This window comes from Eleutherodactylus coqui, chromosome 2, assembly GCF_035609145.1.
Source record: "Eleutherodactylus coqui strain aEleCoq1 chromosome 2, aEleCoq1.hap1, whole genome shotgun sequence".
Lineage (NCBI taxonomy): Eukaryota > Metazoa > Chordata > Amphibia > Anura > Eleutherodactylidae > Eleutherodactylus > Eleutherodactylus coqui.
In genome coordinates this window covers 197375682-197402455 of record NC_089838.1, presented here as the reverse complement: position 1 = coordinate 197402455, position 26774 = coordinate 197375682, and the positions used below count along the sequence as shown (strand labels likewise).

Below are 26774 nucleotides of genomic sequence, written 5' to 3'. Positions count from 1 at the left end.
CTGTGCCACTTGCTGCTTCGAGAACTGCGTGGATGTTGGTCACCCAGGATAGTTGTCAGTTCTCATTTCGTTACTTCCACTCTATTCCCGTCAGCTGCAGCTCTGGAGGGACATCAGCGTTCCAGCAGTCTGAATGGGCTGAGGCCACAGTGTGCTGTCTCACTACTCAACACATTTTTTGCGCCCTTTTCCATAATAAATGCAAAGAGCCTATCTGCTCTTGTGAGAACCTGTTCTTCATCTACCATACCTTGAAAACTGCGAACTGCCACATGGAAAAGTAGTGCAAAGAGACACAAACTATAGAGTGGTTACTTCACCAACAAATTACACATATATATGCCTTACTTTTATGTGCATTTGCTGAAAAAGGCCTCATGTCCATGGGCCCGCATGGTTTCCCCGTGCAGAATCCTGCAGTGGATTCCACTTGGCACACAGACAGGAGGCCAGAAAATACAGTATACTCACCAGTCCGGATGCTGCGGGTCTCCTCTATGCAGGCCGGATCTTTTTTCTCCCGCTGGTCGGATGCGCCATGCGGTCTTGTTTTTTTAAACTCCTGCTTTCCTACAAAAAGTAGAGTAAAATATGCTGATGTGTATACAAAAGAGCCTCATTTGTTATGCAAATACGCTACGCTTATGCGCACACAAATACGCAAACGCTCCTGTGAATCTGGCCTGAGACTGTCCCCCACCTGTGGCCCCACCCTCCGGTCTACATATGAATCTGGCCTTAGGCTGTCCCCCACCTGTGGCCCCACCTTCCGAGCTACATATGAATCTGGCCTGAGGCTGTCCCCCACCTGTGGCCCCACCTTCCGATCTACATATGAATCTGGCCTGAGGCTGTCCCCCACCTGTGGCCCCACCTTCCAGTCTACATATGAATTCTGCCATCCCAGGATGGGTTTCCGCAAGCTGCACTGACAGCAGCCAATTTTAGTGCCATTGCCAGAACACCCCTTTAAGGGCCTGTTCTCTTCTCACTACTGATTACATCCGGGGGCCGGGCAGGCTTTATATTTAAAATCCTGAAAACTGGCCCTGTAGGGGACCTAGATAGGTTGTGTTTTGGGGATTGTAAATGTAACATTCCCCGGAGATCCTGGAGTCAGAACCATGAAGTCGGTAATGAGATGGGAACAGGCCATAAACAGGACACCATTGTTTACACGAAGACCACCACAAGGGTCCATTACACTGTACAAGATATAGCTCAGAGCTGAAGAAAAACAAGTAAAGGGCCATTCACACGGGACGATTAAGAGCAATAATCCTCCCGTGTAAATGCAAAATAATCATTTTACTACTCGTTCACTTCTTGTTGTTGCTGACGTTTTAGTCAGCATAATAACGATCACTGGATCACGGGCTTGTCATTCCGTGTAAACGCGGCCTCCCACATAGAAGGTGAAGCGCTGAGTGAGAAACGGTGAAGTTTTCCGGTCTAAGCTCTCTGCACGAGTGCTAATGACCTTAGCGGTAACGTCAGCACTCCTGCAGGCGTTTACCCGACTGTCGTCCCGTGTAGGACGGACATCAGTGTTGTCTTATTAGACAATCACCTCAGGCTGCCATCATAGTTTTGGCTGTTGGCCTCGGCCTTGTCTGTGGTCTGTGACGTGGCTCTAGCTCGTACAATAATAATGCCCATGGGGAGTTTTCACATAACCTATAATGTTTCCTCTCCCATTTCCTGTGACAGCGTGCTCCTACGAGGGGAGGACCTACAACAACAAGGAGACATTTTCTGTAGGCTCCTGCACATCCTGCGTCTGCCAGGTGAGCCATTTCTTATTGGATTCCATATTGTCCTATTGATTATCTGCTGTCTTGTACCATTTCTATCTTATTACACCTGGGATTATTATAAGTGAGGTATTTAGCAATAACGTGCGACTGATCTTGTTAGCACCGATTGAACAGGGCTCCTTCACATGACTATGGTTGTGCCCAAGCAAAACACAGAAAAAACCCATTGATTTCCATTGGATTGTTCACAGGAGCATGTTTTGCGCGTGCAGTTCACTCGCATGGAAAAAACGAGGACCTGCTCTATCATTCTGGGTTTTGTGCAACAAAAGCCCCCATAGAAGCCTATGGGTGGTACACAAATACACAAGCGGAAGCACAAAACACTGTCCAAAATGCCGGGAAAAGAACACCTCTAGACCTCCTTAGGCCGGCTTCACACGGATCTCAGCTGTGGTTTCTGCATTGCGTTTAACCGCAGCGGCTCGCCGGTCATGTGCAGTACTTTTTTTTTTCAATATTTGTATTTACCACACTGATGCGGGTACCTGCGGCCCAAACGCAATGTTAATTGCGTACGGATTGTGGGTTGGAGAGCCTCCATTGACTTCAATGGAGGCCATGCGCGCAAAGTCTGCAGCAAAATAGAGCATGCTGCGATTCTTCCTCTGCTTGCAAAATACACAATTGGTATCAGAGTGTGAGCTAAAAACTGAAAGTACATGCATTATAATGCGTGCGATTTGCTGCGGATCCGGTGCAGTAGGGATCCGGTCATGTGAAGCCCCCCTTAGGCTAAATAATTTTTAGTTCGTAGAACGGGTGTGTTGCGCGTACGTGTGAACTGACCCTGCATGCGCAAAAGTACTATATGCAGACATACGTGCAAATCCACGTCATCCAACCTCGCTCAGACGCAAATACCTTGTGGTGCACTGAGCATTTTTGCGCATGCGGTCGTCTGAATAAGCCCTTAGCCTGTGTTAACATCCGCATCTCATGTATTCTGGACACACTGCAAGGCTTCACCCAATACTGATGAAAATACTGCTATGTGAAAGAGGCCTGGAGGTGCGCTCACACACGGTGGAATTGGTGCTGTAGAATGCCAACTGAAATTCCACAGCAATGTACAGTAAGTGAATAACGTTTTAACAACCCTGTTTAGGGCTTCGACAAACGAATGTGTTTTCAGAAAATCACTCGCAATAGCGTGAAGTTTGAACGGTAAAAAAAAGACTTTAGACTGGGTCATGCGCAAATACTCTCCGTAGGGGCGAGCATATTAGCACATTTGCTCATCTGTCAAAGCCCTTAGGCTGGTCTAACATGACCAGATTTGAACTGCAGAATCAGTGATCGTCCCCCGCACAGACAATCCGCGGCATTCCGCACACATTACAAAAATAGAACATTCGCATGTCCACTCACATGAGCGGCCAGGATTTCTTCGAGTGGAAATAAAATCGCAACATGTTCTATTTTTGTCCGAATTCAATGTAAGCCGTCTGACCCACAACCCATCCGCAATTGACATTATGGATAGACCGCAGGTACCCGTGTCATCGCCTAGCGATGGCGCAGGAAATAAATATTAAAAAATAAATGAATCTGTACTGCATATGACTGACTGTGAGCATCCGCAGTAAAGATAATTCAGTCATGCAAGGTCGCTGGCCGCGGTCAGGGCCAAATTCTGCTGCGGGCTCCCGTGTGAGACTGGCCTTACTTAGGTAAAAATCTGCAGTGGAAAATAGTCATGCTGTGAATTTTCAAACCTGCAGCCAGCTGTATTTGTGGCAGAGATGCCGTGGATTTTCATTGCAGAATTCATTCATTCCAATGCCTAATTTCATGGTGAAAATTCACACGAAAATATCATCAAAATTTGCACACAGCTTTTGGTGGTGCTTTTCGTATGGATTATACCCTAAGGGATCTTTCACACGGGCTGAATTGTTCCACAGGATAATGGAACTTGCCATCCTGTGGAAAATTCTGCATCGAAATCCACATGAATAATGTGCGGACTTCTAGACAGAATTCAAAAATTAATTCTGTCAGCAATTCCACATCAAAATCCACATTTAGATTCGGCTGTGGATTCGGCTGTGGATTTCCGTGACTGCAAATTCTGCTGCGTCCTTTAGAAACATTTGTGCCCATATAAATGACACCCCATTTACAAGGAGAAGGGAGGCGCCCAGTTGGCCATTTATTTACACTTTCTTTAGGACTAACAAGGGAGCAGCACAATTGTTTTAAATTGTTTTTAAAAAAAAGTATTTCTGTAACAAACTTGTCAGGAGGGCTGACTGGACTTCCTTAAAGGGGGTTTTCTAAAACTTAAGGGCTTTTCTAAAACTTCAGATGTCAGTATATGGGCTGGGTTTTCACACCCTGACGATATATAGTGTCCCTCTCTGCAGGGGGAGGATGCTGGAAGGGCCGGAAGCAGTGCAATGGGAGGGGGCAGGATGGGGGCGGAGCTAAGTTCAGGAACTGAGCTCCGCCCCCTCTCGTTGCAAATAGTGGAGAGGAGGCAGTAGCTCAGGGCACGTTTAAATATCCATTCATGCCATTAAACTGCATGGATGTAAAAACTTCTATGTCGTGTGAAAGAGCCCTAAAATTGCTCCACAAACAATTTTGCCCCTCCTGGTTGCTGGTGACCAAGACGTGACTGCTGCAGCCAATCACTGGTGACAGCAGTCACCTTCTGTAGGCAGTGATTGGCTGCAGCAGTCTCTCGTCCTGATTAGTAGCAACCAGGAAGGACAAAGTAGTTGTGAAGGCAATTTTAAGTAGCAGAAAAACACCTTTAGGCTTCTTTCACACGGGCGCATATTGGCCGCCGTTTTCACGGCCGGCCAATACATACTTCCATCTGGGGCGTAGAAGCTCGAGAATAGGTGCACAAATCTAACATTTGTGCATCCGTTCACATGGCATGGGTCCCGATGCATATGCGCCAAGCTCACCATGCCATCGCCATTTCCCCTCCCTCTCCATTGCAGGCTCACCTCTCGACTCCTTCCTGCTCATTCTTTGCAATAAGAGGGGGTGGGGTGGAGGCGGAGCTAAGTGCCACCCCGCCCAGCCTCCTCCAATTGATGGCTATAGAAAAGGGGCGGGGAGAACGCATGAGCTTAGCTCCGCCCACGTCCCGCCACTTGTTCATAGCCATCAATGGGAGGAGGCGGGATGGGATGATGCTTAGCTCCACCCCCATCCAGCCCCCTTCCATTGTACAGAACGAGTGGAGAGAAGACGAGAGGTGAGCCTGCACGGGGGGAGGAGAGCAGAGGGAGGGAGTTTAGCAGCTAAGCTGCTAAACTTCCTCCCACCTATGGCCGCTGCTATGGGCTCCCATAGGAGCCCATGCAGTGTTAGACTTATTCCGGCCCAAAAGATAGTTTGAGGACTATCTTTCGGGCCCGATATAAAAACGCCCCGCGCTATATTGACCTTGGATTCCAATGCATCAGATCACATGGCCGTATTCCTGAGACCTAAAAGCGCCCGGCCAGCCCAATATAGCGCCGGGCGTTTTTACGTCGGGCCCAAAAGATAGTCCTAGAACTAAACTGCTGCTAAACTCCGTCCCTCTGCTCTCCTCCCCCCATGCAGGCTCACTTGTCCTCTCCTCCCCGCTGGCTCTCTGCAATGGGAGGGGGCGGGACGGTGGCGGAGCTAAGCTCCGTCCTCCTCCTCCTATTGCTGGCTGTGGACAAGGGCGGGACATGGGCGGGCCCTTTGTTCATAGCCATCAATGGGAGGAGGCGGGACGAGATGGAACTCAGCTCCGCCCATGTCCTGCCCCTACCCATTGCAAAAAACTAGCGTGGAGGAGAAGAGAGGTGAGCCTGCGATGCAAGTGTGCAAGAGCCCTTAATCAGTTACTAAAAATTAAAGTACCTTCTTATAGCATATGTAAATGTGTTACCAAACAAGGCATAATTAATTCATTATAAAAGAATTAAAGGCAGTAATTATTCAGCATTAAGGGCTTATTCAGACATGCATATATTGGCCGTGTTTTCACGCCTGGCCGATATACGCTGTCCCTTTCACTCACCGGCTCTCTGCCTGTCTCCTCCACTCCTGCATTTGCAATTTGATGGGAGAGTGGGGGGGTGGGGTCCATAGCCAGCAATGACAGTGGGCGGGGCAGAGTGGAGCTTAGCCCCGCCCCTTGCCATCCCCTCCCATTGCAAATGCAGGAGTGGAGGAGAGAGGCAAAGAGTCGGTGAGGGGGAGGGAAAGAGGGACTGCTTAGATAGAAGTGTATATTGGCCAGTCGTGAAAACGCCGGACGATATATGCTTGTGGGAATAAGCTCTAAGTCTGATGGAACGCAGAATGGTTGGCAGAAAAGCTGCTTCACAGACATGTATATTTCTCCTAGGATGCCATTAACCAGCCCCCTCCCTCAACTTAGATCTAGATTCATTAAAACATATTTTTAGTAATATGTACTAAGCATTTTCTTTCTGGCTGCTCAGATCTGTGACACAATGAAAAGTGCAGAACTGGTAAAAATGGTGGCATTGTTGCCTTTTTTCGGTAGCATAACATCGCCCATTGGCCACATGCAATGCTATGCAATTTGTTGCACCTTAAGTAGGCTATCAATGCCAATTTGGCAAAGTCCAAAATGACACTCCTTTAGCCTCCATCGAGCGAATCGTGGCCCAAAGTATGCGTTCAGTGTACACACTGGGAGTTTCCATGGCACACACCAAATGTAAGCATAAAACGTGATGTGAAGGTAGCCTAAGGGCTTCTTCACATGAGCGTGTTTGCGTGTTTTTGCACGTGCAAAATCTGCATGCGATGAACACAGACAATATAATTCATTGATTTCAATGGGTTTAGTCTCATAAGCATGTTTAGCACGTGCAAAAAAGTAGGACCTGCTCTACCTTTCTACGTTGTGTACAGCCATAGTCCCCTAGAAGTCTATGGGAGGTGCCCAAATATGCAAAGGGAAGGGTGTAACGAAACGGAGGAAAAGAAGACAGCTGCCCTCATTAGACTTTAATAGCCATTCAATTCCATGGACACGTGCCCAAAGCCCTGATTATAGCCCTTTCCAAACTTCATTCATGCACAACTACACTGCACTGTGGCAAGCGTATTCGCTCGTGAGAAGTCACCCTCAGCTAGGTGACGAAATGTAAATACAGCTGTGAGCTAAATATCATGTATATACGAGCTCCTATAATATACTGATCCCTGTAACTCTATGAAGATGACATGATGTGAATGGCTGGACACACTAACCTTGGCTCCCCAACCTCCAGCTCTCCGTAGTTTATGAGCACAGACAGTGCTTGGGAAGTAATATGCAGGATGTGCAAATCCTTTTTTGACAAGATTGTAAATGTTAGTTTCCATGTTTGTTCCCAACTGTTAGCAGCACTGCTATTTATATCGTGTGATGCAAGGTAGACTATCATGCTGATGAAGAATGCTCACCGTCCATCTGTTTCTTATAATGCTCTTGTTATTTCACGTTACATAAGGGCTGATACTTCTTACTGCATCCCTATGTACAGATATTTATGACAAGATGTCTTATAGATCATTACCGTATGCAAGTGCAGTTTTAACCCATACGTGGCTTACAAGGGTTTATGATTAGAGATGAGCGAACGTGTTCGTCCGAGCTTGATATTCGTGCGAATATTAGGGTGTTCGGGATGTTCATTATTCGTAACGAACACCATGCGGTGTTCTGGTTACTTTCACTTCCTTCCCTGAGACGTTAGCGCGCTTTTCTGGCCAATTGAAAGACAGGGAAGGCATTACAACTTCCCCCTGTGTTGTTCCAGCCCTATACCACCCCCCTGCTGTGAGTGGCTGGGGTGATCAGGTGTCCGCCGAATATAAAAGTCGGCCCCTCCCGCGGCTCGCCTCAGATGCCGTGTGAGTTAGATGAGGGACAGTGCTGTTTATACCGGAGCTGCTGTAGGGAAAGAATTGGTAGTTAGTGTCGGCTTCAAGACCCCCAAAGGTCCTTATTAGGGCCACTGATAGCTGTGTGTTGGCTGCTGTTAGCAGTGGCAATTATTTTTTTTCTCAAAATCGCCTCTGCAGAGCGTTGCACCCGGCATTAGGGACAGAAGTGCTGCATAGGCAGGGAGAGTGTTAGGAGTGAGTGTAGCCTTCAAGAACCTCAACGGTCCTTTCTAGGGCCATATTTAACTGTATGCAGTACTGTGCTGGCTGCTGTTAGCTGTGCTGCATTTTTTTCTTCTTCTCAAAATCGCCTCTGCAGAGCATTGCACCCTCCATTGATACTGCAGGGAAAGAATTGTGTAGGCAGGGCCACAACACAGTTATTATTCATTGAATATACGCAGTGCTGCCTTTTGGTGGAAAAAAACTGAAAATAATTGTATTTGTCCTGCCTCTGTCCGTCCTAAGGGCGGTGGACACGTGTCGGCTGCGTGTGCAACGTTTAAAAATCAGACGCACCCAGCTACGTTTTACTCCTGGCTTCGCCATTTGCTTTCCTTAATTGGGAAAAAAAATACCTACTCTGCCAGAGTTAATAACTCTGCTACCCTCACGTTCTGTGACACATTAGCAGGGACACAGCACAGTTATTAAACTTCTCATGTTCATTGAATATACGCAGTGCTGCCTTTTGGTGGAAAAAAACTGAAAATAATTCTATTTGTCCTGCCTCTGTCCGTCCTAAGGGCGGTGGACACGTGTCGGCTGCGTGTGCAACGTTTAAAAATCAGACGCACCCAGCTACGTTTTACTCCTGGCTTCGCCATTTGCTTTCCTTAATTGGGAAAAAAAATACCTGCTCTGCCAGAGTTAATAACTCTGCTACCCTCACGTTCTGTGCCACATTAGCAGGGCCACAGCACAGTTATTAAACTTCTCATGTTCATTGAATATACGCAGTGCTGCCTTTTGGTGGAAAAAAACTGAAAATAATTGTATTTGTCCTGCCTCTGTCCGTCCTAAGGGCGGTGGACACGTGTCGGCTGCGTGTGCAACGTTTAAAAATCAGACGCACCCAGCTACGTTTTACTCCTGGCTTCGCCATTTGCTTTCCTTAATTGGGAAAAAAAATACCTGCTCTGCCAGAGTTAATAACTCTGCTACCCTCACGTTCTGTGACACATTAGCAGGGACACAGCACAGTTATTAAACTTAGATTATTCATTCACTAGAGGCAGTGGGGCCTTTCGTTTTCAAAAAAGGGAAAAAATTATATTTGGCTGCAGTCTTGCGCCAATTTATTTCCTGCCTGTGAAATCAAATCACTGGTAATACAGCATGCTGAGGGGTAGGGGTAGGCCTAGAGGACGTGGACGTGGCCGAGGACGCGGAGGGCCAAGTCAGGGTGTGGGCACAGGCCGAGCTCCTGATCCAGGTGTGTCGCAGCCGACTGCTGCGCGATTAGGAGAGAGGCACGTTTCTGGCGTCCCCACATTCATCGCCCAATTAATGGGTCCACGCGGGAGACGGTTATTAGAAAATGAGCAGTGTGAGCAGGTCCTGTCCTGGATGGCAGAAAGTGCTTCGAGCAACCTATCGTCAACACGCAGTTCTGCGCCGTCCACTGCTGCAAATCCGAATCCTCTGTCTGCTGCTCCTCCTTCCTCCCAGCCTCCTCACTCCACTACAATGACACCTGCTCAGGAGCGGGAACACTCCCAGGAACTGTTCTCGGGCCCCTGCTTAGATTGGGCAGCAGCGGTTCCTCTCCCACCAGAGGAGTTTATCGTCACTGATGCCCAACCATTCGAAAGTTCCCGGGCTCCGGGGGAAGAGGCTGGGGACTTACGCCAACTGTCTCAACAACTTTCTGTGGGTGAGGAGGACGATGACGATCAGACACAGTTGTCTTGCAGTGAGGTAGTAGTAAGGGCAGTAAGTCCGAGGGAGCAGCGCACAGAGGATTCGGAGGAAGAGCAGCAGGACGATGAGGTGACTGACCCCACCTGGTGTGCAACGCTTACTCAGGAGGACAGGTCTTCAGAGGGGGAGTCAAGGGCATCAGCAGGGCAGGTTGCAAGAGGCAGTGCGGTGGCCAGGGGTAGAGGCAGGGCCAGACCGAATAATCCACCAAGTGTTTCCCAAAGCGCCCCCTCGCGCCATGCCACCCTGCAGAGGCCGAGGTGCTCTAAGGTCTGGCAGTTTTTCACAGAGACGCCTGACGACCGACGAACAGTGGTGTGCAACCTTTGTCGCGCAAAGCTCAGCCGGGGAGCCAACACCAACAGCCTCACCACCACCACCATGCGCAGACATATGATGGCCAAGCACCCCACAAGGTGGGACGAAGGCCGTTCAGCGCCTCCGGTTTGCACCCCTGCCTCTCCCCCTGTGCCCCAACCTGCCACTGAGATGCAACCCCCCTCTCAGGACACAGGCACTACCGCCTCATGGCCTGCACCCACACCCTCATCTCCACTGTCCTCGGCCCCATCCAGCAGTGTAGTTCAGCGCACCGTCCAGCCGTCGCTTGCGCAACTGTTGGAGCGCAAGCGCAAGTACGCCGCCACGCACCCGCACGCTCAAACGTTAACCGTCCGCATAGCAAAATTCATCAGCCTTGAGATGCTGCCGTATAGGGTTGAGGAAACGGAGTCCTTCAAAAGTATCATGGAGGCGGCGGCCCCGCGCTACTCAGTTCCCAGTCGCCACTACTTTTCCCGATGTGCCGTCCCAGCCCTGCACGACCACGTCTCCCGCAACATTGTACGCGCCCTCACCAACGCGGTTACTGCCACGGTCCACTTAACAACGGACACGTGGACAAGCACAGGCGGGCAGGGCCACTACATCTCCCTGACGGCACATTGGGTGAATTTAGTGGAGGCTGGGACAGAGTCAGAGCCTGGGACCGCTCACGTCCTACCCACCCCCAGAATTGCGGGCCCCAGCTCGGTGGTGGTATCTGCGGAGGTGTATGCTTCCTCCACTAAAGCACCCTCCTCCTCCTCCTCCTCTGTCTCGCAATCAAGATGTGTCAGCAGCAGCAGCATGTCGCCAGCAGTCGGTGTCGCGCGGTGTGGCAGCACAGCGGTGGGCAAGCGTCAGCAGGCCGTGCTGAAACTACTCAGCTTAGGCGATAAGAGGCACACGGCCCACGAACTGCTGCAGGGTCTGACACAGCAGACCGACCGCTGGCTTGCGCCGCTGAGCCTCCAACCGGGCATGGTCTTGTGTGACAATGGCCGTAACCTGGTGGCGGCTCTGCAGCTCGGCAGCCTCACGCACGTGCCATGCCTGGCCCACGTCTTTAATTTGGTGGTTCAGCGCTTTCTGAAAAGCTACCCACGCTTCTCAGACCTGCTCGTAAAGGCGCGCCGGCTCTGCGCACATTTCCGCAAGTCCCACACGGACGCTGCCACCCTGCGCACCCTGCAACATCACTTTAAGCTGCCAGTGCACCGACTGCTGTGCGACGTGCCCACACGGTGGAACTCTACGCTCCACATGTTGGCCAGGCTCTATGAACAGCGTAGAGCTATAGTCGAATACCAACTCCAACATGGGCGGCGCAGTGGGAGTCAGCCTCCTCAATTCCTTTCAGAAGAGTGGGCCTGGTTGGCAGACATCTGCCATGTCCTTGGTAATTTTGAGGAGTCTACCCAGGTGGTGAGCGGCGATGCTACAATCATTAGCGTCACCATTCCTCTGCTATGCATCTTGAGAAATTCCCTGCAAACCATAAAGGCAGCTGCTTTGCGCTCGGAAACAGGGGCGGGGGAAGACAATTTGCCGCTGGATAGTCAGGGCACCCTCCTGTCTATTTCTCAGCGCGTACAGGAGGAGGAGGAGGAGCATGAGGAGGATGAGGAGGAGGGGGAAGAGACAGCTTGGCCCGCTGCTGACGGTACACGGCTGATTGCCTGTCATCCTTTCAGCGTGTATGGCCTGAGGAGGAGGAGGAGGAGGATCCTGAAAGTGATCTTCCTAGTGAAGACAGCCATGTGTTGCGTACAGGTACCCTGGCACACATGGCTGACTTCATGTTAGGATGCCTTTCTCGTGACCCTCGCGTTGCACGCATTCTGGCCACGACGGATTACTGGGTGTACACACTGCTCGACCCATGCTATAAGGAGAACCTGCCCACTCTCATTCCCGAAGAGGAAAGGGGTTCGAGAGTGTTGCTATACCACAAGATGCTTGCGGACAAGCTGATGGTAAAATTCCCAGCCGACAGCGCTAGTGGCAGAAGGCGCAGTACCGAGGGCAAGGTAGCAGGGGAGGTGCGTAGATCGAGCAGCATGTACATCCCAGGCAGTGCAACAGTCTTTAAGGGCCTGGACAGCTTTATGGCTCCCCACCAAGACTGTGTCACCGCTCCCCAGTCACGGCTGAGTCGGCGGGAGCACTGTAAAAGGATGGTGAGGGAGTACGTAGCCGATCGCACGACCGTCCTCCGTGACGCCTCTGCCACCTACAACTACTGGGTGTCGAAGCTGGACACGTGGCCTGAACTAGCGCTGTATGCCCTGGAGGTGCTTGCTTGTCCTGCGGCTAGCGTCTTGTCGGAGAGGGTGTTTAGTGCGGCTGGGGGAATCATCACAGATAAGCGTAGCCGCTTGTCAACCGACAGTGCCGACAGGCTAACACTCATCAAGATGAACAAAGGCTGGATTTCCCCAGACTTCTGTTCTCCACCAGCGGACAGCAGCGATACGTAAGCAATACGTAGGCTGCACCCGCGGATGGAAGCTACGTTCTCTCTCACCATCCAAAACGGGGACATTTCTGCTTCATCAATCTGTGTCTAATATTCCTCCTCCTCCTCCTGCTCCTCCTCCTGAAACCTCACGTAATCACGCTGAACGGGCAATTTTTCTTAGGGCCACAAGGCTCACTCAAATAATTTTTCTGAACAATTTTTATAAGTTTCAATGCGCTTAAAAGCGTTGGAACTTTAACTTGAACCAATTTTTCGTTACACTGGGCTGCCTCCAGGCCTAGTTACCACTTAAGCCACATTAACCAAAGCGATTCACCTGCCATCTTGGTTGGGCATGGCCAATTTTTACTGAGGTACATTAGTACTGTTGGTACACCAAATTTTTGGGGCCCTCACCTACAGTGTAATCATAGCAATTTGTATGTTCTTCGCCTGCACTCATGGTACAGAAAGGTGTGTGGGGTTGGCCTACACTTTAGCTACATAAATGTAACTTGGGCCTTGGCTATACTAAGGCTACTGAAATGGAACTAAGACTGCGCTCCCGCTATACTGCTGCTTCGGAATTGTTACTGGGGCCTGTCTTGAGTGCTACTATTGCTGACATGGAACGAAGACTGCGCTCCCGCTATACTGCTGCTTCGGAATTGTTACTGGGGCCTGTCTTGAGTGCTACTATTGCTGACATGGAACGAAGACTGCGCTCCCGCTATACTGCTGCTTCGGAATTGTTACTGGGGCCTGTCTTGAGTGCTACTATTGCTGACATGGAACGAAGACTGCGCTCCCGCTATACTGCTGCTTCGGAATTGTTACTGGGGCCTGCCTTGAGTGCTACTATTGCTGACATGGAACGAAGACTGCGCTCCCGCTATACCGCTGCTTCGGAATTGTTACTGGGGCCTGTCTTGAGTGCTACTATTGCTGACATGGAACGAAGACTGCGCTCCTCCTATAATGCTGCTAGTGATATGTTAGTGGGGCCTGTCCTAATGCTACGGCTGAAATGTTACGAATTCTGGGCTCTGCCTATACCGCTGCTAATGGTATGTCTCTGGGGTGTGGAAACAGAGGCTTCCCAAAGACATGATGGCGGCGAGGCCATTTCCCACCAACGCGGTTACTGTTAAGGTGCATATAACCACGGACACGTGGAGAGGACACGTAGTGCCTCAAAAACATCCCCCTCCTCCTCCAACAGGGAAAACATTCTTGGCAAATGCCTTTGCATTGGTTCGTCTGGTGGCAGTCCAAGAATTTCACCTTTACCGACACAACAAGAGAGCCCCCACACCATCCCCCCGCCACGGCCCACTTAATCCTGGCCGCATTCCGAAAACCAACAAAATACAACCGTGCTACTAGGTCCGCAGTCACCACCACATTACCACCAACGCGGTTACTGTTAAGGTACATATTACCAGTCTGACTGGGGCATGCAGACACCTTGACAGAATGAATAGTGTGTGGCACATAGGTTCCCCATTGCTATGCCCACGTGTGCAGCTCCTGATGGCGGTGGCACAGGATTATATTTCTCATTACTTCTGTACAGCATTGTGGGCTATCGCCCCGCCCCTTTTAAAGAGGGTCGCTGCCTAGCCGTGCCAACCCTCTGCAGTGTGTGCCTGCGGTTCCTCCTCATGGCAGACGCACTTCTAAATAGACATGAGTGTGGCGTGGCATGAGGGCAGCTGAAGGCTGCGCAGGGACACTTTGGTGTGCGCTGTGGGGGGGAGGGGGGGCGGTTGGGCAGCATGTAACCCAGGAGAAGTGGCAGCGGAGTGTCATCCAGGCAGTGATTGTGCTTTGTTGTAGCTAGTGTGGTGCTTAGCAAAGGTATGCCATGCTAATGAGGGCTTTTCAGAAGTAAAAGTTGTTGGGAGGGGGGGGGGGGGGGCACTCTTGCCAGTATTGTGGCTTAATAGTGGGACCTGTGAACTTGAGATGCAGCCCAACATGTAGCCCCTCGCCTGCCCTATCCGTTTCCGTGTCATTCCCATCACTTTCTTGAATTGCCCAGATTTTCACACATGAAAACCTTAGCGAGCATCGGCGAAATACAAAAATGCTCTGGTCGCCCATTGACTTCAATGGGGTTCGTTATTCGAAACGAACCCTCGAACATCGCGGGAAGTTCGTTTCGAATAACGAACACCCGAACATTTTGGTGTTCGCTCATCTCTATTTATGATCCTTGAACATTTAGTCTCCAAGGTCAACTTGGATATGAGTGGGCAGAAGGGGCAAGAGTAGTGGGTATTACTTTATGTAAAGCCTCCAGGCTCAATACTGTATATTTGATGATGATGTCTATTTTTCCTGTATCATGCTATTTTGGTAGACTCTTCCTAGATTGATATTTCATTATAACCGATATAGAGTAATATGACATAGTAACAAGATAGAAGCATAGCAAATGTGGTATAACCTTTATGTATATAAAAGACTTCATCCATCCAGCCCAAGAAATATGGAGTCAAACGGTTACAATTAATGCGTTGTTTTGAAATATTGTAACAATTGTCATCCAGTTAAACATACAGTGTTGTGCTGCCAAATGCTACTTTTTTTATGACACTTTTATGTCTTTTTTTTGTCAAAACTCTGTGACCAGATGTTACATTAACCCTCTTAAAGGGGTTGTCCCGCGCCGAAAACGGGTTTTTTTTTTTTTTTAACCCCCCCCCCCCCCGTTCGGCGCGAGACAACCCCGATGCAGGGGTTAAAAAAACAACCCCCACAGCGCTTACCTGAATCCCGGCGGTCCGGCGTCTTCATACTCACCTGCTGAAGATGGCCGCCGGGATCCTCTGTCTCCATGGACCGCAGGGCTTCTGTGCGGTCCATTGCCGATTCCAGCCTCCTGATTGGCTGGAATCGGCACGTGACGGGGCGGAGCTACACGGAGCCCCATAGAGAAGAGGAGAAGACCCGGACTGCGCAAGCGCGGCTAATTTGGCCATCGGAGGGCGAAAATTAGTCGGCACCATGGAGACGAGGACGCTAGCAACGGAGCAGGTAAGTATAAAACTTTTTATAACTTCTGTATGGCTCATAATTAATGCACAATGTACATTACAAAGTGCATTATTATGGCCATGCAGAAGTGTATAGACCCACTTGCTGCCTCGGGACAACCCCTTTAAGTACCAAACCTATTTTGATTTTTAACTCCTGCAAGAATTTTTTATTTTTGTATTTCAGCATTCTGAGAGCGTGGGGACAGCATGGCACTTGCAGCTAGCTGCCTCCGACACTTCAGTAGTCTTGGCTTCTCTATGGGTTCCTCATCTGCTACTGCCAGGCAGCACACACCGCTGCTCTGCATTCTGTACTGTCTCTGCTCTTTGATGCAGCACAGACCTTATGTTGGGTGCCTGCTACACCTTGAACAATTCAGCAGTTTCTGGAGGAAGAGGGAGTGGAGCTACAGTCAGGGATTTACTTTTATACTATGTGGGTGCCTATGCCCCTTTCCAAGATGGCTGCCATTGCAGAATCAGGTGTCCTCCAGCTGCTCACTGTATCAGAGCTGATCTCCATCAAACCTCTAAAGGTCCTGGCAGGGCCATAAAAAGATACACCAGTAATACATCCATAAACATGAAAAAAGGAGTGTTTATCCCCTTCCATTTTTCCCCTACAATAAGTTGAGTTGACGGTTTCAGTGGTACCATTTTGGGGGGAACTTTTTTAGCAGTTTTATTGCATTTCTAGGGCAGCATAATGAACAAATAACAGTAATTCTGGATTAAAATTTACAGACACCAGATTTCTTTAGTTAAAAATAAAGCACACTAGGTATACAGTGTTTTGGTTTGTAATGTTTTTGTGTGGCTTTTTAGGTCAATCAGCAGTACTTCCACTTCTGACTTCCCATCATGCACTGCTCAAAGGAAGTTAGAGGCTATGGACAGGGAAGGAAGTGGTAAATGTGGACAAGACATCAGAGGAAGTGGATATATTTTTCAGGTGGAGGGTCACGTGACATAGATAGAAAATGAAGAATGTAGCTAGAGCAGGTGCAATGAGCCTATTACAGAATGACTTATTGTGGTAATGTAGCCTGATGAAAAACCCTGAGTAAGTTTGAAAGCTTGCATTACCATCATGTTAAAAGGTTACTTGGTTTCTCTTGTTGAGAACAATCACATTTTGTAAAATAGGAATAGGAATAGCCTTTTAAGTTTTATTTACATATAAAAAAAACAGGAACTCTCTTGGGCACTTATACAATTAGCTTCCTGGATTCAACTGAGTTGTAGGAGTTTTTTTAATTTCATTCAAACATCATGGTGGCATGATCCTTAAGAATGAAGGTGTGAAATCCCCCCTCAGAGTTATTACAATTGAAAGAGTTTATTTACTTTTCTTGCAAACATTTTGTCTTCTTTGTCTATGTTGCTTTGAAGGAAACTGCAATAACAAATAAAGGGGAAATGTATGATGAGCATGTTCCACAATTGTGGTGTAAAAAAGTTGCAAATTTTTACGTAAGCCCTATTTGCGAAAAAATGTCTCACTCTTTGGATTTTTTCCACAATCCTTGCCACTTTTCTAAATTTGGCACATCTTACTCTAGTGCACATCTGTCAAAAATTGTTATATTATCTTCAATAAATTTCTCCCAAAGTGCTAATCCTAACATTTCTAAGTTGTGCTAAATCAATAAAACTACATTTAAACACCTGTTGTATAGTACATAATGGATTGTCCATTTTTTTTTAAGAATGGAGAAGTCACATGCATCCAAAAGACATGCCCACCGGTAGAGTGTACTCATCCAGTGACGCCACCTGGTGAATGTTGCCCTCGGTGTGTAAGAGGTGGGTAATGTCAATTTCAGAGTTAAAGGGTATTATGCCCTAAGGTACTGGTGTATCTTGTCTCCACCGGAAGTATGGGTGGAGACAAGGGTTAGCTGGCTTGACAGCCAGGTGATGCCCACAGTTGGTGATTGGCTGCTGGAGGCTGACACTTTACCCGATGGGCTGCCATCCGTGCTCCTGACACTGTAGGTGAGAGGCCGGAGCTGTGAGTGTCTGGCCAACCATCTTCCCTGACTGCGACACCTCTGCTGTAGCTGGATCACTCCTCTTCTGACATTGCATTTACTAGTGAAGTGTCGCATGTGTTACCCCTAACAGCCGTCTTGGGCCACTGCAGACAGCATGTAAGCGTCAGGCTGTTCTTTAGTGGAGGTGCCGCTCCTGCGGTCTTCTGCCCCCTCTGCCATCAGTTACCCTGCCGCCTTCTGTCACTCAGGCCAGCGCTCTGCATGGTCCTGTCAGCAGTCCTGCACTGTGAATCTCTCTGCTTCTGTGCTCCGTTCCTCCTGCAGAGGCCCTCTGCCAGCAGTTACCCTCCCGCCTCCTGTCACTCACCCCAGTGCTCTGCATAGTCCTGTCAGCGCTCCAGCGCTTTTTTAGTTTCCCCGCCGCTGTGCTCCGGTTCTATGCAGCGCCACTCTCTCTCCTATGGAAATGATAAATTATTACATAGATTTGGTTAGTATATATTATATACCATACAGTATATTTTGCTGTAAAATTTACCTCTGTCTACCTCAGTGCCCATTTAATTGTTTTTTATTTTAGAGTACTCCTAAACTAATTTAATGGGATTTTCCGGGACTATACTATTGATGACCTATTCTCAGGATAGGTCATCAATAGTTGATCAACGGGGTCTGCTGTTTGGGATCCCTGCTGATTGAAGTGAATGGGACCGAGCTGCAATATTAGGCACAGCCGCTGTACAGTGTACAGCACTGTGTCTGGTATGGACTGAAATGAAAGTGGCGCTCACCTGAGCTCTGCTGTCATTTCAATCAGCTGGTCAGCAGGGATGCCGAGCAGTGGACTTCATCAATCAACTACTGATGACCTATCCTGGGGATAGGTCAGCAATAGTTTAGTGCTGGAAACCTCCTTTAAAGGGAATCTGTCAGCTGGAACATGCTGTCCAAACTGCAGGCAGCCTGTTATAGAGCAACTTAACAAAGATAACTTCAATCCGCTCAGCTCCTCCTGCTTTATAACATGATGTCTACAGTTTGCACAGCGTGTTTCAGCTGACAGATTCCATTTAAATACATGTAATTGATTCATCTAGTGTTAATTAGCTGTGCTGCTGCTGAGGGTTTGTGAGCAGAACTGGATGAATTATATGTGGTAAACTTTATAACAGGATTTTATGCCTGAGGAAGAGCCATTCTTGAGTCATAACTCGTAACCGTCGCTAATAAAGTCTTTTTAATTTAGAGAGATCTCTTTATGGACTTCATACATTGCTTCTTCTTAGCAGCGCTGACCATACGCTGGTGTCCTATCTGCATTTGGTAAACTGTTAAATGTTTTTGTACTTTAGGCTGCTCTCATGGGCGCCTGGATGGAGAAACATGGAAAAAGGATTCATGTATATCCTGCACTTGTCAGGTAACACATAGAGAAAAGTTATCTTTATTAAGCCGGAAATATACAGAATAGTGCAATATCGGTCACTGAGAGTGTGATGTGTTATGCTTATCACATCGAGGTACACGTAATTTTCACACGTGTGAAAAATCACATGTTGTTTCAAAAGAAAAAATATAAAAATCTAATCTAAAGATTTGATTTTTAACCCTCTGCAATCCAATTTTGGATTCAGGTTTTCCTAGGGGGTTTTCTCTTTCTGCAAATATACAATGGCGCCACCTGCTGGCTAGAGCCAGTACTGTGGTATGTGACATGCTGGAGAGGTCCCCGACAACAGAGCGGCCAGTAATCTACAGTAAGAATACCCTGCCGGATGTCTTCCGACATCAGAGCTGTGCAGCCCTCAATCAGAATGTCTTCAGATGTCAGACAGTGGATTGGAAAGGGTTAACTCATCTATAGCAAATAATGGGCGAGTTTTCTGCCATATTGCAGAAAAAAAACCACTCTGCTGCTTTTCTGTCTCACAGCATTGCTGCAAGAGAAAAAATGCCCATGTAAATAGACCCATTTAAAATAATTGCCCTTAAAATATGTATTTTACTATTAAGTATAAATGATGAGCAGATATGAACAAATATTCCTCATGATACAGCTATATGCAATCAGTCCAAATCTCATTTCATGCGAGAACGCTCCTAAGATATAATGTACAACCTCCTGCTATTTTATGTATAAAATTGTATGTATTTAATACTGAACATTACTTGATTATATTTTCAAACAGGGAGGCTCTATAAAGTGCATCTCTGACATATGTGACACGATAACTTGTGAACATCCTTTCACTCCATCTGGAAAGTGTTGCCCAGAATGTGTTAACTGCCAGTACCATGGGCAGATTCTAAAGAATGGAGAAAGGTTCCAACCTGACCTGTGTACCACTTGCACATGCAAGGTATGTAAGATAGCAAAGACTTATCTTTGGAATCATTATAATCATTTGTGAAGCTTGGACACTCAAAGTAACTTACAGAAAATGGATTTAAATAGCTCTCACTGAACTTACTAATGAATCTGTCTTCAATGTGCTCCCCCTAGTGGTGGTTGCAGACAGTAAGAATTATTTTAATTCACTCCATAGTTGTGTTGAGAGAAGCAGGGGATTTTGAAATTTGAAAACTGACATTCCAGTGATTCTAAAATATATTATTAAATTAATTAGAAGTAAGCTTTAAGATTAACAATCTTATCAGTCACTGAGACTCCTGGTCATTTCTACATTAGCATATCATTATAATTCATGCATTCTCCTCTATGTCCGACACCCCTTCTAAATCAAAGTGGAATTGATTGATTAACGTTTAGTTAATTGTGAACATGATTCCAACATAACTATATGTGCTGTCACCGGACCATAAGTTAGAGTTTAGTAAGACTATGGCATTTGATGATTCTCTAGAATGTTGCGTAATATCTTGATGTTCCACTCCAGAGATTTAGAGATGAAAAGGCAATTATATAAGGAATTTATACCTTCATGTCTGAATAATTATATCTTAACCCATAAGAGAAAACTGTAGCAAAACAAGGCAGTACTGTTATAATCTGAATCTAGGCTCTTATAAGTGTCAGTAGCCTTGGTATGACATATATAATGTATAGTAAAGTTGCTATGCTTGAGGTTTGCAAGCTTTAATGGCTTCTTCTATTTTATAATGACACAGAACAAGAAATAGGAGACATATACAAGCACAAGAGGAAAGGGAATAGGACAGATATACAGTTACAGATATACAGTGAAAAAGATAGACACTACTAAATAGGACTGATAGACAGCTTCAGATAAAAGAGAAATGGGACATATATGTGGGCACACTGGCAAAGAAGTAACTGAGACCCATGTACAAATATATAGATACAAAGAAAGACATAAATACTGGTTACTAGTAATCTATACACGCAAGTATGAAAATGACATGGGTCTTCATATGCAGAAGTGGTAGAAGAAGCACTGAGAAACTAAAAGTGTTAGTATAGTAATCTTACAGTCTATCATTACTGCGCCTTTTAGTTTTTTGGGTTATATTCCTTCTTGTCTTTTTTGCCATGATACACACAGAAGCATTTTAAATAAGCCACACTTAGTTGTTAATGCATTTATAATTACATATGTAATGCGTATAAATATGTCTCTTGTTAGAATGGAACAGTCCAGTGTATAAGTGAGCGCTGCCCAGAAGTGACCTGTCCAAAGAAGTACACCCCACCTGGACAATGCTGTGCAGTCTGCCAGCAAGGTGACACTAGATCCATGTAGCAATGAAGCTGAGTAGGGTCATGGGTCGTTTTATCTGAAATGGCCATCAAGTCTGACTTGTGACTCTTGATTCCAGGATGTGAATACGAAGGACTATCTTACAGGAATGGAGACTACTTTCTTTCAAAGAGCAATCCTTGTGTGAATTGTTCCTGTCTGGTGAGTGACCGACTTAATCCTTGTCAGGGGCATAACTATAGAGGATGCAGGAGATGTGGTTGCACCCGGGCCCAGGAGCCTTAGGGGGCACATAAGGCCTCTCTTCTCCATATAGGGAGCCCAGTACTATGAATAAAGCATTATAGTTGGGAGCTCCATTCCAGGTTTTGCATTGGGGCCCAGGAGCTTCAAGTTACGCCTCTGATCCTTGTTACTTCTATTCAGCACCATAAAGGTCACACTTTGTGATCTCCAGTATACAATGCAAGTACAGTCCTAGGACCCAAAGTGTACAAGCATAATAATCTTCAGGTCAACACACAGATACTCAATGGGATTCAGGTCTGGTCTGTGGTTGGGCTACTCCAAAAATTTGATCTTCTTCTGGCGCAGCCATTCTTTTGTTGATTTGGAGGTACGCTTTGGGTCATTGTCGTACTGAATGGTGAAATTTCTCTTCATCTTCAGCTTTTTAGCTGAAGCCTGGAGGTTTTATGCCGAAATGCATTGATAATTCCTTCAACCTCGACTAAAGCCCCAGTTCCAGCAGCAGAAAAACAGCCCCAAACAATAATGCTGCTTCCACCATGCTTCATGTGGGTATTTTGTTCTTTTGGTGATGTGCACTGGTGGCTTTGCTCCATATATATCTTTTGGAATTATGGCCAAAAAGTCCATCTTTCGTCTTATCAGACCATTTCACGTTCTCCTACATACTTTTGGCCGGTTGGTGTAGGTTTTGGCCAAATATAGCCAGGCTGTAAATGTTGTGGAATTTCTGCAGTGGCATTTGCCGCAGAAAAACTGCAGCATTTACAGTACAAGTTATGTAGATAAGAGTTGAAAAAAATCTCCTCCACATGGAGCAGAAGAATCCTGAGTGGAACCCGCAGTGCATTTGACGTATGTTGCAGGTTCTAAATCTAAATGTCAATTTATGATGCAAATTTTGACAGTGGATTTCAATCTTTGTACTGTGGTAGAAACCCGTGACTAATCAACACTACTATTTGTGGCAAAATCTGCACTATTTAGGATTTGTGGACTAGCTGCATATTTGCTGCTGATTTTCTGCAGCATTTATGGCCTGAGTGAAAGTCCCATTAAAGTTCAAAGTTTAAAGAGTACCTGCACTTTATTAAATGTACAGAATAGGTGATTCTAAGCATTTTGGCAATTGGTTTTATCAGCCTATTCTGTACATTTTTCTTACAAAATCCTTCTTCTGCTATGAAACTAGGTGAAAGCGGGGGTGAGAAATCCGTCTTCAACTAGCTGCATAACAGGCTTAACAATTGATGGGTCTCCATCCAGATGTGGCTGCATCTGTTCTCCCTAGAACACATCATTTATTTTTAATAACCCCGTGCCCCTGTGTCTCACCACCCTCATACTGTGAAGCAGAAGCGTTAACAAATAACATTATGGTTCTTGTGGAATTAAAGTTAGTTTTTGTCATGCCAATGCTTCATACATGTTTCCTATTGTTTTCCCTGTTAGAAGGTCTTTTTAATGGGTTTGTCGCAGTGGAGGTGTAGTGATGCAGGATTCAGGATAAGATGTAGCAGATGTAGTAACTAAAATATACAACTTTTATTTAACACCTTAGGGACCAGGTTGTTTTGTACCTTAAGGACCAGACACTTTTTAGGGATTTTACCCATGTGATGGTTTTACTGCCCTATTTTTTTCCTTTAGCTACCAAAATTATTTTTACTGCGTTTTTTTCCCGTGACATATAGGGCTATTTTTTAATTTCTTTTTTACTGACTCCTTTTTCCGTTTTTTTAGTTTTATTGGGGGTAAAAAGCTAAGAAAAATGATTTAAGATTTTTAGTTTTTTTAATTAGTATATTTACGCAAAATAAAGTATGGGAACGGGTTCCTCATTTTGTTTCGGACATTTTGATATATAATATGTATGGTTTTGGATTACAGGGCGCTTATAGCGATGGTTTTGGTTGGCATCTGTTTTGCGTTATTATTAGAGATGAGCGAACACGTTCGGCCCCGCCCCTTTTTCGCCCGAACACCGAACTTTGCGAACACTTCAGTGTTCGGGCGAAAAAGTTCGGGGGCCGCCGTGGCAGCGCGGGGGGGTGCGGCGGGGAGTGGGGGGGAGAGGGAGAGAGAGAGGGCTCCCCCCTGTTCCCCGCTACTGCCGCCCGCGCCGCCGCGCATCTCCCCGCCCCCCGGCGGCACCCGGACCTTTACGCGCGAACACTGCAGTGTTCGGCAAAGCCAGTGTCCGGGTGCGGATGTGTCCGTAACGGACACGTTCGCTCATCTTTAGTTATTATCTTTCTTATGTATATATTGTTGTTTTATTCTGTAATTTAGTTTGACTTATTTATGTAATTATGTTTTTTTTACTATCTATGTCCCCCATGATGTCATATAAGACCTCTGGGGGACATTCACATGTTTTTTATTTTTTTTTATTTCACACTTTCCTAATATAGCCAGGGCATCCATATGAGCCCCAGTTACAGGGAAAACAACCCCTGTAGTGACATTAGTGACTGGCAAAGCTGGTCAGGGTCTAGTACAACCTTGCAGCTCTGCTATAGCAGGGAATCCCGGTGGTCACATGACCTCCCCCCCCCCCCCCCCCCCGGCTCCTGTAGTGGAAGTTACACTTTCACCTTCACTTTTTGATACACAGCGCTCATTGAGCACTGTCTACTCGGGAAGGAGAAGACAGAAAGGGTTAAAACCCCCTCCTGCCTCCTCCTCCGGGTTATCAGCTGTTACTAACAGCTGACAACCCCTCCTGGGTCTGATTGATTGCAGAGCAGGATGCTTAAATCCCCGCTGTAATTTTACATATGGCTGGGTTTTAAGCCCAGGACCAGGCGCCGTATATTTACTGAGTCTGGTCCTAAACGGGTTAAGACCACAGAAAAAAATGAGCACTAGAATAACAATGATTGAACAATGGAACTTTTGCCTTTGGATACCTGAGCACAATCTACTGTTAATTAGAACATAGAAATAGTAAGACCTTGTGAGCAATCCATAGTAATACTAATAACACTAATACCGTATGAACACTATCAATAACAGTCACTTGATATCGGTAAACATAATACAGACCATGCAATATAATACACAGTTTCTCTTTAGGGGTTAACACTCCACTGCCATCAATACAGTCTATTAAAAATTCATGTTACAGAGTACACTCGTGATGTCTCTTTGTTCGAGACTTGTTTACTACCCCATGTGCTATTTCACTTTCCCCCTTGTAAGCAAATATCTCTGTCTGTGAACAGGGGTTTGAGTACTGGGACCTTAGCAGCAGTCCGATTCCCAGTGTAATTTCTGTCTCTCCCTGCAGCAGGCCTGCTGGTTAACTATTTCAGCCCTATAGGTTTGCACACTTCAATTCTCAGCTGAGGCCAGCCTCACTTACAAATTAATGTGTGGGGGTCACAGGTAAGGTGAGTCCCTTACAGGTTTACAAGCAATTTATAAATGCTGTCCCTATTTTGGTGACAGTGTCTGCCGAATCCAATTACATTTCATATGTAAATCTGTTCTATGATGGCATGTGTCCACAACTCTGTAGATTTATCCTCCTTACATACAAAATACATGTAAACAATTAATCCCCATTGTAGATACCAAATGTTAACACCTAGTATACCAGGACGTAGGAACACATAAAGAGTTCTCTAATTTTTTATAACACCTCAGAAGAATGTCCTCTGTCTATAGTGCAGATATCTTCCTGGATTTATACTCCTTCCGCTAATATTTTTTGTTCTTTTGCAGAATAATCTGGTGCGATGTTTGCCCGTGCAATGCCCAGTAGCTGCTTGCAGGAATCCAGTAACCACACCAGGCCAGTGTTGCCCAACATGCCCAGGTAAAGCTTCAATAAAAAAAGATGGGTAAAAGGGCAAACTTCAACAGCTGCAAAAATATTTCCTAACTAATTTCTATGACCATGTTCATTTGTTCAGTTAAGCTTTACCCAAAGTTTACATACCCCCCCCCCCCCCCCCCCCATGCTTGAATGATGGCTTGAACCTGGTGGTGTACATAGAGTATAGCACATAGTTGTCTTCTCACAGTGCAGGGTAGACAAAAAGATCTGTGCATTTTTGTAGGTTTGAAGAGTGGAGCTTGCTTTTCTCCTTTAACTCAAAGGATGAAAGCTTTGTTTACTGGTAATTCGATGATGACAGTTTTGATGGTCTACCGATTTTTAAACTCCATTTGTAGAAACTTGTTTTTTTCACTTATTCTAAATGATTGAAGTGGATTATCTTCTCTTTAATCTTCTCATCACTATTTCCTTGAGCCATTTTAGAAGAAATGAGAAAGAAATGTGCAAGGCAGCGATGCTGTGTATGGGTGTATACTTCTGACAGTGACCATATATTTTCAAAGGGTAATACAATACTAGTGCCATCTAAGGATATGCTGTTTGCGATGATATAGCTGTGCATTTCTTGTTATTGACATTCGAAAGATGGAAGAGTTAGAGTGGCAGTAAGGTGTCCGAAACTATAGACTGTAGAAAGTAAACACTTACAGAATTGACATTATACTTAGTACCGGAGGCTAGCCTTTTAATACATTTAGATTTCCTGTTTTTCCCTAAAAACCAATACATTTTACTTAATAATCATTTTGGAACTAAACTTGATGAAAAGATGGTTTCTGGCTTTTGCATAGCATTGTAATTAATCAAATAGTTCAGAAGAATTCCGTTGAATTGCTATTTTAACTTCTGAAAGTGAAGAGTACCCATCTTAATTAGATAGTCTGTATTTGTAATGCTCATGCTATAAAATATAGATAGACAGACTCTAACACTTCAATAGGATATTTAAAAAATAAAGCCTATCAATAGCTGAATCGGAAACTGTGACCACCCATAACTTAGATAAAAAGAAGGGATCAATAGACCATGGTGTCTGTCCCTCTCACCACAGGTTGACACAGTGACAGACATCGAAGAGATCTATGGCTCATGAAGACTTTCCTCAAGATGGCAGTGACATCACCTACATGTTGTTCCCTTTATTCCTCCTAGTGTGTAACTTTCATGGGAATCCCTTATTACCTGGCCAGAACATCACCACCACTGATGGTTGCCACTACTGCATATGTCAGGTCAGTAGTCAGAGTTCTTCTTTCGAGCAGTTCAGTTTCAGTACATTTCCAGTGTGCCTTCTTATGAAGATTATGCAATTGTTCCCATCACTTTAAGGGTCAGTCATATCTGTTTTCATTACTAATTGGGATATGTAATATTTTGTAATACTTTTTGGCTGAATCGTATCCTATCATTTTGGCTGGCTGACACAGTACAACATTCCTTTTCACTTTCATAATAAGTCTTAGGAATGTTCACATCCTTCAAAAAGTGAAGCGCCACATTGGCTATATAGTCAAAAAAGATAAATTCTAGC

At 46.1% G+C, this 26774-nt stretch overlaps 1 protein-coding gene across 1 annotated transcript in view; it reads left to right on the top strand.

The window, feature by feature from the left end:
• KCP (kielin cysteine rich BMP regulator) overlaps positions 1-26774 on the top strand; it is a 140146-nt gene that overhangs the window by 30266 nt on the left and 83106 nt on the right. The window contains exons 6-13 of the mRNA XM_066592182.1: positions 1711-1787; positions 17180-17276; positions 18820-18887; positions 19657-19827; positions 21073-21169; positions 21266-21348; positions 25126-25219; positions 26396-26475. Of these exons, the coding sequence (XP_066448279.1) occupies positions 1711-1787; positions 17180-17276; positions 18820-18887; positions 19657-19827; positions 21073-21169; positions 21266-21348; positions 25126-25219; positions 26396-26475 (767 nt within the window). The remainder of the gene's footprint in view (positions 1-1710; positions 1788-17179; positions 17277-18819; positions 18888-19656; positions 19828-21072; positions 21170-21265; positions 21349-25125; positions 25220-26395; positions 26476-26774) is intronic.